Source organism: Canis lupus, chromosome 8 (assembly GCF_003254725.2).
Source record: "Canis lupus dingo isolate Sandy chromosome 8, ASM325472v2, whole genome shotgun sequence".
NCBI lineage: Eukaryota > Metazoa > Chordata > Mammalia > Carnivora > Canidae > Canis > Canis lupus.
Window position 1 is genome coordinate 63594728 of NC_064250.1, and position 17649 is coordinate 63612376.

Here is a 17649-nt window from a genome sequence, read left to right on the forward strand (position 1 = left end):
CCTCATTGCTCTTCTCTCAGGGGAGTGTCTTTTCTAAGCTACTCTTTCAGGCTGTTCTTGTGGACTTTTCCCAGGCCTCTCCTATCTTGGAACTCGTGTGGTAAGTGGTGAAAGTTCAAGGCCTGAGGTGACTTCTCTGGTAACAAATGGGGTTCCCCCAGGGTTACATCATCCCAAGAAAAGAAAATGCTTGTGTTCTATCATAGACTCCACCATTGTTGGACACGCAGTGGATTTTTTTTTTTTTTTTGGCTCTGCCCTCCCTCATTCCTCCCCTGGCTCTAAGATCTAATGGTGTCCCCCCACACATACACAGAGGTGACCCCCACTTGGCCATGGCCTTACATGGCTTAGCAACCCCTCGTGCCCTCTTCTTGGCACCCAATCTCATTCCTGGCGTTGCATCTTCAGCATAGCCCCTTGGTTCTCTACTAGAGCAGTTCTATTTCACACTCATCCTTGGCCTAGTTCTCTCTGGGTCACCGCTCTGAACTATCCCACCTAGGTGAGGTCCAGCCTTGTGGGTGTCATTCTTGGGTCAGCTTATTTGGTCAATGTCTTTGCCAGCTATGCCTATGGCCTCTGGGTCTGACCTCTGTTGTCAAATGACCTGCTGCCATCAGACCCCATGGTCATATGTCTATGGCCAACTAGGATACAATCCAAGTCCCAGACTCTCCTACACACACACATACACATATACACGCACACACCATTCTGTGCATGACCATCCTCCTGGCTCCTCCCACCTCATCCATGCTACTTCTTATCCCATGGGGGCAATAATAACTTTCTCCTAAGTGGTATGGGCAGAGAAGGTGCTGCCAAAATATTTTGGTGTCTTTGCTTTCCTAGGTACCCTATTTTCCCCTGGAGCTGGGTGGACACACAGAGATTCATTGAGGCACTTGTGGGTATTCCTTTTTGGAGAGGGGCCTTGCATCTGCCCACCCAGCTTCCTGCCTGAGGCTTCCTGGCAGAGTTATATGGTTCCCATTGAGTAGAGGAGTGCACAGGGTCTGACTGCCAGCTGGGCAAGAAGCAAAGCCAACGAGACAGCCCTACACTAAAGAGACCCTCTAACTCCCTGCTGACGTCCTTCAGAATCACTTCCCTGTGTATATTATCCATTTTCAGGACAGAGGTACACCTGCCAAAGTGTCCAAAGCAGGCCCCCCACCTCTCCTTATCCTGCCCTGTTCCAGGAGAGAAGACCAGCAATGACCCATTCCAACTCCATTCTCAGCCCACACTTCTCAGACTCAGCTTCTTTTGATTCAATAGCAGTTAGTTTTATTCACTTTATTCAGGAACAGCTGAATTCCAACTCTGTGGAACCCGGCCCCATTTCTACTCAGCTATGGGGTTGAAGACTTTGCCCATGAGGATTGCTCTTTGAGTCATCCAATCCTCCACAAACAGGAAGAAAGGTCTGTTGAATTTTACAACCAAAGGGGTTGCTGTATATGTGTGACAGGCGATGGTGTTCCTTGAGTCCATGTCCTTGGAGGTGTCCATCTTGCCTTCCTTGCTCACCTCCATTGTGGCTTCATGCATCGCCTGGGGAGAAACAAGTCTTGTCTCAGCTCTGAGCATGAGCTCTCCTGGCTGGCCTGAGAACAAGCTGGGGCCATGTGCCCAGCTGGCCCAACTGGGCCCAGGGCAGGGAGGCAGCTCCATCCATGGCTGATGGTGGGTGTGGAAACACTGGCTCCCATTCCCGAGGAACCACTGAGTCTCTCAGCCATCAGGATCCACCCTCGAAGGCCAGACACCTCAGGAAGGGGTTCACACTCACTGCTGAGTTCTGTCTGTCCCAGTCCAGGCAGAAAGAGTTAAGGGGTTTAAATGAGAAGAAAGAGGAATAGAACTCAGAGGGAAGCTGGGCGGTCTGAAGGCTTAGGAAAAGATCCCATTGAATCATGAGGATGGGTCTTTCGAATGCTTTTTGAGTAGGATGTGGTAGAGAGAAAGGGAGAGAGGGAAGGCTCTAGTATTTCATATTTCCATCCAAGCATGGACAATTTTCCCTCCAAGTGGATATGCTTGTGCCAGAAAATCCATGCCCACCCCTCTGATCTACAGGAGGCCCTGCCCAGAGCATAGTGACTTTGCTCCCATACTGTGAGGGATACACCATCCATCAGTGCCAGCCCAACACCCCACACTCAGTATGTGCTTTCCCAGAGGATTCTGTGTGAATTGAACACAATAGGGAAAGCTGTGGCCCCAGAAGAGCCACATCCCATGCGGTCTGGGCCTTGGGAACTCCATCCAATGTCCTCTGTGAGTGACATCTCACTCATCCCTCAGAGAACAGACCCTGTCCCCTCCCCAAGGTCAATGGGAGAATCAGGTAAGAGAAACATGAAAAATTGCTCTGTAATCTTTCAAGTGCTGTATCATGGTGAGGGATTATGATTGTTAGTGATGTCCTAGGCAGTATACTACAGGGTGGCCACAAAGCAGCCAGCCAGTCTGTGACTTTGGGAGAGTAATCAGAGGATACCCACTGTGCCCACAAATGTTCCCTGGCAGCTGGATGTCTCATAGGCATCTCAAGTTGACAGAACCAGTCTCTGCTTGCTCATTTATACCCCCTGTTTCTCCATCTTCCTACATCAGGCTGGTTCCAGCATCTACAGAGCTGGCCTTTCTGCACACAGGGCTTCCTCACCACTGCCCCATCAAACCACATTCACCTCTCACCTGGGTTACTGGCCACACTTCCTCCACATTGTGGAGTGTCATCTTTTATAAAACACAAGTCTGTTCGTGTCAGCCTTGGGGGTCTCCCATGTCAATCAGAACAGCCCCCAGGCCTGGCAGGACCTGCAGACCCATGTAGCCTCCTCTACCTGTTTTCTGACCTCACCGGCCACCTCTCAGGGTCACATGCACCATTCAACTGTGTCGGCCTCCTTGAAGTATCTCAAGGATGTCAAGCCCATGGCCCCTTCAAGATGCACTTGAACATGCAACCCCTAAATGTGTTCTCTTGGTCTCTTCTTTCTGTCTTCAGACCTTTGTTTGAAGACCAACCCGACCTGAGGACTTTCCTGGCCAACCAACCCCAAGCCAACCCAATGCACCCCAGCATGCTTTTCAGTTTCTCCATTATACGCCTTCACAGAACATATCACTGACTGACATGGTATATATTTATCTATTGGTTGGCATGTTTGTTGTCTGACCTCATCAGGAGAATGGAAGGAACCTTTATGAGGGTAAGACTTAGGCTCATTCACAACTATATCTCCAGAGCCTCTAAAAGTGCTTGGTGCAATTGCTTGTGTCTGAAACACCCAGGAACCCCAAAATCCAATGGACCAGGACAAGATTTATAGCTTCTATCTTTTTAAATTGTTTTTCATTCAGAACTGTTGTGGATAAAACAGAAATTCTAGAAATTGCTCTACTCACCTCAAAGATAGTTGGGAAATCCTCCTTTGTGATGCCTGAGAAGTTTGCTCCTGTAGTAAACACATTACTGATGCCCATCTTGGGAAGAATTTTTTTTAAGTCTATCTTGGAGGAGATCTTGAACTTGGGCATAATTATGTGCACCCATCTGTCAGGAGTGAAAACCACAGGGAAGCTAGAAACATCTCTCCATAAACACTTTGCTTATGCTTTCACGCCTCTTCCAAAAGAGAGTTAAGGAAAGATGAGGCATGGGTGCTTGCATGGGGAGAGGTTAACAGTCCTGGAGCATGAGCTCCAACCTTGCATTTCCAGACAAATCACTTGCCTAAAATACAGCTTACTATTCAAGCTATGCCCTTCACAGGCTTCCCATCCAAGAGAAGATGAGGGTCAGGCCAGGGGATCCAGCCCTGAGTCCCTCCATCCCTCCAGCTATAAACAGGGATTTAATTGAGCAGTGATCCGAAATGCAGCCCAGGAGATCTAGTGCATAGGGCCATCCCTCCCACTCAGCACGTTGTGTTGCTCACAAACCAATACATTTTCACCTGTGTCCATGTGATTTTAAGCTTCTGAATGGATTGTAACCCACTCAGTTGGGCTCCTCTATTGGTGTAAACCCCTGTTCCAATCATGACATTGTGTGAAGTACAGCCATGGTAGATAATAGCAGACATGCTCCACTGTGGCCCTCAACCACAGAAGATGCTGCATGGGCAGGAGCTTGTGCTCCTACATGGCATGAGGTGAACACTATTTGGAAATTTTTTTCCCCAGACTTCACATTTATTGCCTGAAGACTGCCCCTGCTCCCCCCAAAATCAGTGGGCCATTGGAAATCATACTTTCATTATGTGATTTGTCCACATTTGATTGGACCGTGGTGGATACTGTACCTAAGCTGGATCAATCCAACTCTCCCTTCTAGGGATATGTCATTGGAACAGAAATGTGTTAGATTCAGTCTGGAGTAGAGCATTTGCTTGAGTGGAAGAGAGCCATGTCTGTCCATAATGGACTCAGCTTGAAATTCACCTCTTAGGATCCTTCTCTGATCATCATACCTAATTAAGATCCCCAATGAATACTCTACTTCTGAATCTTCTATTCTATCACCCTACTCATTATTTCCATAGTTTTACTGCAATTTGAATTTATACATTTATTAGTTGACTTACTGCCTCTCCCACCAGACTGGAGATCCCACAATGGCAGACATGTGTTGGCTAGCCATTGCATCCCCAGCACTAAGCGGTGACTGGCATGGGAGAGATGCTCTGAAGATACGTGTTGGGTGAGTAAACCATGAGCTGAATTGGTGGAAGCTGGTTTGCTGAGCCAGAGAGGTAAGGAGCAAGGATGAGTGGTATCAGGGAGATAGACTTCCCAATGATTTTGCTGTCCCCTGTCCAACCCCTCATGACACCTGGCTGTGTTTACCCCCTTATGTGCATCTTTCCAATACATTGCTTTCTCCACCCCCTAGAGCTTGTATGAAGTAGATTTTTGGTGTAACCAGAACCATCATTTAGACAGCTTCAGGGGCATCTGGCTGATAAAGGAAGCCAGGCCACCATTCTTCCCACTTGGCTTATTTCATTTTCCACAAATATGCTAGGAAATAACAGATACTCAATTCCCCTGAAATAAGACTTCTGCTCAGAGGAAGTGAGATCTGAGCAAAATTTCAATGTGGATCTAGAATGTCCCTCTAGAGTAACATACCTCATATTACTGGATTGCAGGAGTGTAGCTCTCTGAACAACTATTTCTTTTACAGCAGAGTCAGGCTGTCCCACGTCTGGGAGCACAAGGACTATGGACATGTTTCCAACGAAAGGAATTTTAACCATTGTAGCAAACAGCTCCTCCGATCGGCTGTAAATCATTTGTCCCGTCTTCCATATCATGTCCACCGGCACTGTGGTGTGTTTATCCACAAAGAAGTCCTCCTTGTGCATGAGGTTGCTATGAAAAGCCATTTCCCAAGTGCCTAGGGGAATCAGGAAGGAAAAATCTCCAAGAATGACCTATTGGAGAAGGCGTCAGCACCCACGTGACTGGGGACCCCAGCGGTGAGGGGCTTGAGAAGGGAGCAGCCCCCTTCCAGTGATCCCTGAACCTCAGAGAACAGAGCACTTAAAAGTCCAGACAGATGCAAAGGAAAGGAAGGCAAAAACATGGAGTTTGAAGATATTTACCATAGGATTTCTTTACATCTGTATTTCCCCAAAAGATGTTTCCCAAAATATTGCCTGCCTCTGCCACTATAAGACCAGGAGAAAATTTTGTTGTCAAATAATTTGGGAAACAGTGACCACAACACCCCTTCTTTGAAAATTCCTGTCTGTTTTAGTGGATTAAGAATTCTATACACAACTAATGAATCACTGAACTCTGCAACTGAAACTACTGATGCACTATATGTTAATTCATTGAATTTAAACCAAGTAAGATAATTTTTTAAAAAGAGTCCTGAGAAGTCTTATTACCAAAAAAAGTCCATTTAAAATTGTTGAGCTTATTCAAGGAGGGAGAATTTTAATCAGAAAAACATAAGCCTGAACCCACATGGGTACACACATACTCCTGCATGGAATCCTTCTCCCATCAAGAGCTACTCCATTTTACTCAAAAATAGCTTAAGTTTGGCAGATGATATGATTGAAAGGGTTGGGAACGGAAACACTTAAAAAATGCTTGGTAGTACAATGAAATAAAAGCAAATTAAAAGTTTTGAATTTACCAGCTTATGGGAAATGGGATATAATGACCAAAACTATATTTTTTTTCTAGCTGAAACCTTTCAGGAAACACAAGGGGCAGATGTTACCACCAAACAGAAATTGATGCCCTTGATAAACCTTACCTTTGAAGAAAACGTAGTCTACAAGAAACAGGAAAGTATGAGGGTTCAGAGAGGTGATGAGTTCCTTGGTTCTCTTGTGAGTTTTTTCAGCCACAAAGTGATTGATTTGCTTTTTGGTCTTTACTACATCTCGGAAGTCAATCATCCGGGCCCTCACGTCATACATCGCCTGTGTGTCCCACAGAAACGGTGAGTTGATCTTCCTATTGCTATCAATAAAGAGCATGTCCCTATGCATCAGGTGGCCTGCCCTATTTAGCTGCTTCAGCATCTGGATGACACTCTGGAAGCCATGGTGCACGTCCCATACCTTGATGACTTTGAGGTCAAATCCAAGGCCCTCAAGGAGGTTGGTGAGCGTTGTGGATCTGGTCCCCAGGGAAAGCATGGCGAAGGAGGCAGAGATACTCAGAGGGGAGAAGATTATATTCTTTCTGGGATGCTCCATTAACAGGGTTTTGAACAATTTGTGGGCAAAAGCCTTATTGCCAGCTTCGATCTTGTGGTGGACAGGTGAAACTTCCCATGACGAGACTGGGTAAATGCTCCATTTGGATCTTTGTTTCACTTGACAGAAGATGCTATTAAAAAGGCCACAGAGGATGAGGGCCAGAGAGAGAGCCAGGTGCATTTTCCTGTGGGACATTTCTGCAGCAATCCAGGGAGCTGTAATCAGAAGTAAGAGGCGGGGATGGCAGTGAACGTTCTATGAAACGTGTTCTCGATGCTTAGGGGCTTGAGAAAGGGTCCATTATTACCTGAGTGCTGGGGTTACTCTTAGTCCTTGATTGGAGGATGCTAACTAAGGCTAATGAGAAATGGCTAAACCATTTTGGAACACTACTTTAGACAAATTGAAGATGAATGACCTGATGACAAGGGATCCAATCCTGCCTCTGGCCTGTGCTGCAAGTGGGTCCTTATGCAAGTTGCTTCCCCCAGCCTCGTCCTAGCGCCTCTTGTCACTATGACATTCTATGATTTCGAGCACCGCTCTACACTGAGGCTTCTCTCTCTCTCTCTCTCTTTCTCTTCCTTCCTTCCTTTCTTTCTTTCTTTCTTTCTTTCTTTCTTTCTTTCTTTCTTTCTTTCTTTCTTTCTTTCTTTCTTTCTTTCTTTCTTTCTTTCTTTCTTTCTTTCCTTCTTTCTTCCTTCCTTCCTTCCTTCCTTCCTTCCTTCCTTCCTTCCTTCCTTCCTTCCTTTCTTTCTTTCTTTCCTTTCTTTTTTTTAATACAGAGCTCATGATAACATCCTGAAAAGTGTGGAAAGAGAAGAAGAACCAAGGAGAGAGATAAATCAGGGAGTGTAGATTCAAATGCTAAAGAGATGTGGCCAGAAGTACACCCAGACAAGGCCAGCAAGTATCATGCAGTAAGAAGCATTAGGGACTGTGGCAAAGGGAGATGTGTGCCCAGGTCAGAGGCAGGCAGGTGCCACTCAGCTCCAGCCAGGCTTACTGTGTGGGAGTGCTGGCTCAGTGGTGCCAGGATTTTTTTTTTTTTTAGGTTTCTGAAGAAGCTGGAAACCTAGATTTTTGCATGAACAACTCAATCTTGTCAAATGTGCTTGCTAACATCATCTAGCCCAGATGGAGGCCAGATCTGGCTTCAGGGCTACCAGGTGTGATTTCTGAAAGGAAGCCCAGATGGTGGTGTTCAGGTAACTAGGCCATGAGCTGAACTAAGGGCCTGGCAAGGTCATCTCAAGAAATCCTGGCCACCTCCTGTGGGCCCTCCTGGTCCTCATAACTGCTGCCTTGACCCATTATCAAGGTAAAAACCTCTCTCTGCCCCCAGATATGCCCCCCATGACTGACTGGGACCAGAAATCAGGCCTGGAATCTGAAGGGTGCTCTAATGGTGGGATTTCTGGCACCCCCCCCAATGGGAAGGGAGAAGATGTGAACCATGCCCTGAGTTTATGTTCAGTTCAACCATCTCTAGGGCAGGGCCCTGTCTTCCCTCCCTGGTTTTCCTACAGTTCCTGGCACAACTCTGGGACAGAGTCTATTTCTCTGCATGTGTCTGGTGATCCAACATCATGGCGTCTCTTGTCATTGCTGCCGAAATAGCATCTGCTGTGGATTAAGGTTTATATCCCTCAAAATATAATGGTATCTGGAGGGGGAACCTAAGGGAAGCAATTAGGGTCCGACAAGGTCATGATGGTCCCTTATAAGTGGCCATATATTACTGCTCAGGCAAGAAGAGACACCAGAGCATTGGTTCTCCCCTGTCCCTACCCATGTGTATACCCATGAAGATGAGGTCACGTGAGGACACTGCCAGAAGATGGTCATCTGCAAACCAGGGAGAGGGTTCTCACCAGAACTCAACCCTGCTGGTAGCCCAACCAATATATTTCTGCTGTCTAAGCACCCTCGACCTCGCCCTGGTCTGTGGCATTTTGTTATGGCAACCAAGGTGACTGAAAAACATCTCCTGGTTCTCAGTCTTCCTCACCACTGACCCTTCCAGCCACTTTGCAGCCATGGTGGGTTCCCTAAAGTATAAATCATGATTTCCTCTCCCTGGTTCCCCATGAGCCTCAAGGGGCTGGAGTACAAATTCTTCAGGTGACAGAGAAGCCCCGTAGACCTTGGTTCCTGTCAACTAGACTCTTGGCTCTGAGCAGCCTGGCTCATGCCCTCGTTGTCCTCTCCAGCAATGTCCCCTACCTCCCATTTCCCCACCCCCTATTATTCCTCTCCTTCCCTGCCCCCTCCTTGGGGTGAAGAAAATAGTGCAGGGATGAGATCCCAGAAAATGCACATACACGCTTAGCCCACTGGGTTTTCCATCATCTTCCCTAAGGCAGGTACTACCTAAAACATGGCAAAAAGGAGCAATGAAACACACACTCAGGTAGAGCCAACTCTGTCCCCAAGAGAAAGGTGACTTACCTTCCAGAGGAGTTGCTGTTGCCATGAGCTCTTTGTATCTGCCCCTGCCTTATTTATATTGCCGTGAGGGTAGCGACATGGATAAACCAGAGTTAATATTAACAACCAACAGATCATGTTCAAATACTGTCCAAAGCAAACAACAACTGAATCATTTCTGTTATTTTCCCTTTCACATCAGTCCCCAGTGAGACAATGAGCAAAGTAATGGTTATGGCGCCATTTGTGTTACTGGTCATGAATTTGCTCAGGCAGGATTTCTGCAAACATCCACTTAACCCCTCCTGAGAATCATGCTCTGGCCTAGGTATTTGAGGAACAAGATGCTCAAGGTCTGGCCTTCACCTTGAAGAGAACCCTTGGCCCCAAGGAACTCGGTTTAGAGGGAGAGATACACATATAAAAAGATGGTGGGGCCCATGTGACTAGTCAGGAAGAGTACACATTCCCAGTAAGGAGCTGTGCAAGAGAAGGAAAGGACCCAGTAAATGACCTGGGACCATCAGGAGAGGGTGGGTACCTTTCATCTAGGTCTTTAAAAGATAGGCAGGAGTCTACACATTCTCAGGAAAGTCTGAAGAGGGAATTCTGGATGATGGGGTGGGGTGGGGGTGCCCAGGACTTGGTGGGGAAGGTCAAGGCTGTATGTGTAGGATTATTCCAAATCTAGAAGGAATTTACTTCTCGCGTGATGGAAAGAAAACACTGACAAATCTTTCCCCCAGTAACAGCTAAGAAGCTGGATGCAATTGTCAAAAACCAACCATTTCTGTGCTCTAGTAATCCACCAAACTTCTATGACAGAGAAGCTTTCATTCGTGAAAAGTACTAAACTTTGGGGTCTATGTGTCACAGAGTCTGTGACATTTTTGTCTGAGGCTGCTTCCTTCAGAACCGGCCTTGCTGGTGGGTAGTCAAATTCACCTGATTTGGAGTATTGTCTATTGAAGTGATGATCCCAGTGGCAAGCAGTGTGTGTGTGCAGGGTGGGTGGAGTTAGGGGGGGGGCAGTGGTTCCTCTAGTCTGTGTTTGGGTTTGGGACAATATATAGGCTAGTGGAGTAGCAGGAGGTTAAACAGGGAGTCCCAAGAAGTGTGGCAGCTCTAGGGGCCTGTTGAGCCCTCTGCCTGCAAGCAGAGGGGAGGCTCTGCATCTGGACACAGACTGGAGCAAGTGCAAGCTACACATACCTCTCTGGTCCATGGAGAAGCAAGAGAGAAGAGTGAAAAGTAAAAATCTGGGTGATACTTGAGAACTGCCTGAGGTTTGAACAGACTCATCAACCTACATCCAGATCCATCAGTGTAGAGTAGAAACTTTATTGGCTTAAGGTATTTGAACACAATTTCTGAGCAACGTGTGGCTGAACAATAAGCAATACGATCATAAGGGTGACCTCTAGGAAGCAGGTTTATGCATAAAATAAGGAAAAGAAAAACAAAAACATCAGTGGCCAGAAGTGACAGGGGAAACATGTTTTATAGATTCAGTCTAAGCAAATACTACAGAAACACACAAAACCAAAAACCCCCAGGAGGGAAGATTCAGGATCCCGAGTAACTATACCATATTTTGTAAAATGTCCAGCACTCAAGAAAAATATCTCAAGACATGCAAAGAAACAAGAAAGTGTGACCTTACTCAGGAGAAAAGAGGTCAATAGAAACGGTCTTCAAGTATCCCCAGATACTGAACTTAGCAGCCAAAGACTTCATAGCAGATACATAATAATAATGACAAAAAAAATTTTTTTTAACGGGCAAAAGACTCTACCTGACATTTCACTGAAGAGGACATATACAAATGGCCATTAAACACATGGACATGCAGATTAAACCCACAATGACATAGCATTACACACCTGTTAGGTTGTCATAAACAAGACAGAAAGTACCAAGTGTTGGCAAGGACACGGAGAAACTGGAATCCTCGTCTGCGGTGGGTTGGAATGCAGAACACTGATAGTCTGCCATTGCATGGACAGACTCCGACAGCGTTACGGTGAAAGAGAGAAGCCACTCACAGGACTGCATACTGTCAGATTCCATTTCTAGGAGAGGTCCAGAAAAGGCAAGTTTTTATTTTATTTTTTGATTTTATTTTTTTTTAAGGCAAGTTTTTAGAGAGAGAGGCAGATCAGCAGTTTTGCCTGGGGCCAAGAGAAAGTGCCCGGAAAGACTAAAAATGGCTTTGAGGACAGGTTTTGCTATTAGAAGTATTCTAAAGCTGGATTGGAGTGAGGCTGAATTTACTAAAATCATGAAATTATACAAGGAAAATGGGTGGATTTTATGGCATGCAAATTATTAGCTCGATAAAGCTCTTTAAAAAAAAAAAAAAAGATGAGCCATGGCAAGGAGCTTTGTTGGAAGGTTGATGGGCCTGGGGTCACATGGGCCTGGAGGTGAGCAATAGCACCCCCACTGGGGTCTACGGCGGGGGGGGGGGGGGGGGGGGGGCGTGTTGAGCAAGTCATTCATCTCCCAGAGCCTTAGCATCCTCCCCCGTAATGGAGGAGATGATACCTATTTTGCAGATTGTTCTGAGAGCTTAATGAGATACGGCATGTACAAGTAGGCCCCTCATCCAGGACGCCCTCCTGGCTGACATCTGAAGTTCTATATGGTTCTGAGTCTCCTGATGGCCAACCTGATTGGAGAATCTGCGATGGCTGGTGATCTCTTTTGCCTTTGGCCACTAGATTCTCCACGCTCCTTGTGCCCCAATTTCTAAACTGGGTCTCTGCTTTTGTTGGGCTGCCTGTTGCTGGGGCAGCTTGGGCCTGACCTCCAGTTGGGTCTCACTCTCCTCCTCCTTGGTCCTGGCCTCCCAACGGACCCTCATGTCTGAACTACTTGCCTTGTGGCTTATGTCATCTGCCTCCTTGCCAGGCCCCTGTTTGGACAGGCGCTCCCACCCCTTCTCCATTCTGGGATATAACAGGCTGCTCTTCCAATCCCAAAGCCCTCAGTGGCTCCTTTCTCCCAGGAGCCTCAATGCTGTGCCTCTGCCAACCCACCAACTTCATATCTTACCACTCACTCCTGGGACCTCCCCTCTCCAGCCAGATGGAGTCATTGCTGATAAGCAAACAAGCCCAATAAGGAAAAACAAGGTTTTTCCTTTGCACATGGTGTTCCTCCTACCTAGGATTCCAATTCTCCTTGTCAGGCCACCGCAGCCCTTGTCCACCCTTCAGGATTCAGCTCGGATCTCTCCTTGAGAAAGCCTTTCCTGTCGGCCACCTCTCTCTCCTTCCCCCTTGGCAGAGTTAGGTTCTGTGGACTGCCACAGCACCATGTTCTCACCTCTCTCTTAGCGTCCTGGCCTGCAAAATACATCGTTTCACTTCGCCTCGGTCTGTGAAATCTTTGTTGGGGAAATCTGTACATGATATGATGGCCTCCTTCGTCCTGGTCCATGGTAGATGTACGGATGTTCAGTAAATGAACAAATGAGTACATTATATTCCCCCGAGAGACGCTGTCTTCTCTACAGAGAAGCCCCGATTTCCCTTTCTGTATGAGGTGGGCCACTTGGGGCACTTCTTCTTTGCTTGGGGAGCAGGGTCTGAGCCAGAGAGGGGAGATGATACGGCTTCCAATCCTATCTACATCCCTCCGCGGTGTTGTAGGCAACAATGGTTGGCCCCGTGCTGAGTGGAACCCTGTACTGTTGGGCTCCTGTGTCACATGCCTGATCTTCAGTGTCTCACATAACCTTCTCACAGCAATCACACTGCACAGGTGCTATTATTACTGGCCCCATTTTAGAGGGATCCGGGCTCAGAGAGGTTCAGCAACTTATCCATAGCCACACAGCTAGTGGGGAGCTGAGCTAGGACTCACACCTGTGTACACCTGACACCACAGCTGTGCTCTTGACCCAGAACTCCCCGACCAGAGATCTCCTAGCTTTGGTAAATAGACCCTGGACTAAATGGGCAGTGGACAAACTTTTATGGGCAAGGGCTTTTAAAAATTCTTTAAATGCTGCCCCTCAACTTTGTTACTGTGTTATACTATATAGTTATTGTACTAGTTATCGAGAATCACAACACCAGCATCTTTCTTTTAAGTGCCCTGGGCTCTGGGAGATTTTACTTTTTGATCTTAATGAATAAATATGCACCATGGTGGCATATTTTAAAGCTGGGCCTCTGAACATATTCTGGGTGGGACCTCGTGGGCAGATGGGCTGGGGGTGTGATGGCACCAGAGATCAGTCACACCTCAGGGAACAAAAGGGGGCCTCCATTTGCACACGGTCCTGAGTTCTGAGTGGGACGGAGGATGTTGGCCTCACCCTGTGAGTGATGCTTTGGGGGAGAGGAGGGGCATTTTGCAGGAATGCCTGCATTGTCTTCCCAGCTGTTAGCTGGGAAATGAGCTAGAAAGGAACACACCTTTTTTGGAAGGGTTTCCAATATGAATAACAATAATCGGCACAATGACATTAACGGGTACTGAGCACCAACAATGCACAAGGCATTGTCCTAAGTGCTTTCTGTGTGTTTACTCCCAGGACAACCCGATGGCACAGGGACTGTGTGTTTGTGTTCTCCAGGAGGTAGAAGCACAAAGAGATTTTTAAGGCATTGAAGGTCACATGGTTACAGGATGGTGGAGCTGGGCTTCTGGAATGGGAAACCTTGTGCAAGCCTCTTTTCTGAGCTCTGAACACTTTACCCTCTCTCTCTCTCTCTTTTTTTTTTTTTTTTTTTGGTAAATTTATTTTTTATTGGTGTTCAATTTGCCAACATATAGAATAATACCCAGTGCTCATTCCATCAAGTGCCCCCATCAGTGCCCGTCGCCCAGTCACCCCCACCCCCCGCCCACCTCCCCTTCCACCACCCCTAGTTTGTTTCCCAGAGTTAGGAGTCTCTCATGTTCTGTCTCCCTTTCTGATATTTCCCACTCATTTTTTCTCCTTTCCCCTTTATACCCTTTCACTATTTTTTATATTCCCCAAATGAATGAGACCATATAATGTTTGTCCTACCCTCTCTGAGCCTGTAACTGTCCTGCACGTGAGGTCCCCGATGCCACACCCCCCAGGAGCAGCTTTCCCCCCCCCACCTCCACCTGGGCAATGACTGCACTGCACTCAGAGGACTTCCTGGGCGCGGAGACCAAGGGAGTGTTTTGACCACATCAGTAGCTTCAGTTGCTTGTCCTGAGATTTAGTGAAGGGCAGTGTTGGAAGTGTCACATTTGCAATATGTCCTCCTCCTCCTCCTTGGATTGTAAACTCCACAAAACAAGGAGGTCTTGCAGCTCCAGCCTCAGTTCCATTCACCTGAATGGCTGCACACAGATTCACTGGCAGGTGACTGGGCAGGTGGAGAAGCAATGCCCACCTGGAAAATGGAGATCCCCTGGGCAGGGGTGGTGGGGGTGGGGGTGGGGTGATGATGCTGGGTGGTCTACCAACATATTGTCTCTGAAGCACTTTAAAATACTCCAGCACAGGGACTCCTGGGTGGCTCAGTGGGTGAAGCATCTGCCTTTGGCTCAGGTCATGATCTCAGGGTCTTGCGATGGAGCCCCACATTGGGCTTCCTGTTCAGAGGGGAGCCGGCTTCTTCTTCTTTCTGCTGCTCTCCACCACTTGTCCTCTCTCTCTCTCTTTCTCTCAAATAAATAAATAAAATCTTAATGAAATAAAATACTCCAGCACAGACATGAAGGAAGTGGTGATTACTCTTATTTACGTTCTAGGAGCAGTGAGTTAACAACCTGATGGATGAGCAATATACTTGGCGAATGGGGTGGGGGCAGGTACTTAGTATTCAAAAGACTCTAATCAGAAACCCACACTCTGGAGGGGGTCACTACAAGCTCTGGCTACCTAGAATCAACACTAGGTTGATCTGGAACCCTAGATTAAGAATCAACACTAATAAGTCTAACAGGTGATTCTTTAAAAAGTGATTTTCCAACAAAGCAATGACTGCTGTGTGGGGAGTATGGGTTGGCTAGAAACATTCTGTGGGTACCTCCGTCCTTGTGTGAACAGTCCCTGGACTCAGGATTCTGAGCCTGTTTTTTGTTCGTTTCTTGAAATGCTTTTAGGGGGTCCTGTCACCTGGCTCTTATGAGAAAGCTCTCTGAGTCTGCCTGTAGAACATGGTCTCTTCTGCCCTGAGGGGAAATCTTTATGCAATTCTGAAAAAAAAAAAGCATTCCTGACTATTCTGATGTTCATGATCTGATCCACCCGCACGCAAAACTCCTAATACAACCTTCCAACCGCTGCCTCAACATCTGTGTCCCGCCTCCTGCCCACGGGGCTGCTGTTTCCACCTGCCTGCTTCCCCCCACGACAGTAAGAAAGGTCTGTGCTTTCCCCTTGCTCCTCCTGCCTCCTGTCCCCCCCGCCACCTCGAGCTGCCCCACGTGGCTCTGTGTGGCAGACATGCCTTCTCTGCTTGGGAATTAGAAGGAACACCAATTCTTTTAAAGGCACTTGCTCGGGGATCCCTGGGTGGCGCAGCAGTTTAGCACCTGCCTTCGGCCCAGGACGTGATCCTGGAGTCCCTGCAGGGAGCCTGCTTCTCCCTCTGCCTGAGTCTCTGTCTCTCTCTCTGTGCCTCTCATGAATAAATAAATAAAACCTTTTTTTAAAAAAAATGAAGGCACTTGTTCTTCGTTCTTTTAGAGGCAATTGTCTCTGTGTCTCCATCTGATTCAAACAGTCTCCACATCTGATCAAAACAGTTCCTGCACTTGTTTCAAAACAAAGGCAAGGGACAGGCAGCTGGGAAAAAAAAAAAAAAAACAACCCAGGGAGCTGAGAGCTCACCAAGCTGGCAAAATATGTTTTATGATCATTCTTGGCATCTGCTTGCTCATACAAGTCTGAGCGGGTGCTGGAATGCTGCAGAGCCAGGCCTTGGCTGTAGTGGGGCCCCCGGGGGCGAGGCTGTGAGAGGGGGAGGCTGGCAGCCCTCAGCGCCCCCTGACTAGTCAGGGGCCCCCAATGGCCACAGAACTAGTAGTCGTGCACAGTGGAAGCGGCCTGTGTGAGGGAGTGGGGCACCACCCTTTGTGCGCATGGAGCCTGGTGCCACCCGGATGCCCCTCCGAGGAGAGCATCGCAGGCTCCTGCACGGTGCTTTGATGGCATCATGCCTGTTGCGAAGCTTGGCACCGGCGGCCTAGTGAAAGTCAGCGTGGGAGTCCCCAGTAGCTGGGCTTTGGTCCTGGGTCTGGTTCAGCCCAGGGGCTCCCTGGGGCCTGGGTGGGTTGCCTCTGCCCTCTGTTCCCCAGGTTGTAAAAGAAGGTGGGAGGATGGGGGAGGCATAAACCCCCTTTGCTTTGTCTCCTCCTTTGTCAAAGGGCACAGAAAAGCCAGCGTGAGGGCCCTGACACATTGAGGAGATGTGGGGCACCTATGCACCCAGGAAAGGAGTCTCTGGATCTGATGAGTGCGGTGGCTCCAGCAGGGGCTGCAGAAGGAGGCCTTGAAAAGGTGGAGTAGAAGGAGCCAGAACAGCCCATCTGGCCCAAAGCATGAAGGAACGGAGGTGTGTGGAGGGGTGTCTGCCTGGTATGGGTGTGGCTCACTGTACCTCGTGGCGGCTCTTGGGATTCGGGGTGAGGGAGCCAGGCTGCTGCCACCAGGAGCCAGCAGGGAGGAGGCTGAGCACCCTGAGGCCTGCGTGTGCGTATATGACAGCATCAGAGCCAGGAGGGCAGCCAGCCTTGATAGAGCCCAGCTGGAAAACCAAGGCGCCCACTCAGAGAGGTCATCCAGCCCAGCCTCCCGCCCTTCCTCTACCTGTCTGAGACTCACCTGGTTTAATGGAGTTCCCCACCAAACCCGGGCCGCCCTCCTGGGCCAACAATGCTGACCTCCTTGTACTTCGCTGGCTTCGGTTCCACAATGCCGGGCTCAGGGCCTCCTCGTCTCAGCATGCCTGTTCATCCCTAACTCAGGCTTTATGCTCACAGAAGCCCCTCCTCTGTCCCACCCTCTCCTGCAATCGTCCTGTTCTATGCCTTCGCAGCCTTCCTCATTGATCTACTTATAGGTCTGGTTGTGTGGTTGTGGTGGTGCCGTCACCCCCGTCTAGGCCCAGTGGGGCCAGGGACCTGGTCTGTCTGACTCCCTCCCAGCACCTACTAGGTGTTGAGTGAGTTTTTGTTGGAATGGATGAATGAAATCACTCAGCCCCTGAAATGTCGCATCATGACAATCTGGCCACTAGGAGTTAGCCCATAACCATGATCAGATTCGGACTCTGAAGGCACGGGGGAGCATTGTTCTTGGCTGGATCCTCATTTAGGGTCTGTTGATTTTTTTACTGTAATTCTGCAATAAAGGTGACTGGCTTGCAGATTACCCTTCCCAAGGGCTCCGAGGAATGGGAATGTGTCAACCAGAAACCTCCATGAAGCTAGTTACCTGGGAGGATTTGTGGAAAAGAGCGCTGATGGAGGGTGA

The 17649-nt window shown here is 48.2% G+C and overlaps 1 protein-coding gene across 1 annotated transcript; it reads right to left on the bottom strand.

Annotated features, from left to right (window-relative positions):
• Nucleotides 1-1271: 1271 nt before the first annotated feature.
• LOC112657440 (uteroferrin-associated basic protein 2-like) lies at nt 1272-7322 on the bottom strand. The gene is made up of 4 exons (XM_035720017.2): nt 6296-7322; nt 5152-5419; nt 3424-3571; nt 1272-1560 (listed from the first exon to the last, which is right to left on the bottom strand). Exons 1-4 carry the CDS (start codon nt 6939-6941, stop codon nt 1351-1353), a joined length of 1272 nt encoding a protein of 423 aa, XP_035575910.1. The 5' UTR covers nt 6942-7322; the 3' UTR covers nt 1272-1350.
• Between the last annotated feature and the right edge of the window lie 10327 nt (nt 7323-17649).

Bases quoted from the DNA above. Each gene is read 5' to 3' on its own strand.
- LOC112657440 (XM_035720017.2), bottom strand. From the start codon at position 6,941: ATGTCCCACAGGAAAATGCACCTGGCTCTCTCTCTGGCCCTCATCCTC. The intron at 5,420-6,295 runs GTAAGGTTTATC...TGATTCCCCTAG, and splicing joins AGACTACGTTTTCTTCAAAG to GCACTTGGGAAATGGCTTTT. The intron at 3,572-5,151 runs GTATGTTACTCT...CACTCCTGACAG, and splicing joins CTGCAATCCAGTAATATGAG to ATGGGTGCACATAATTATGC.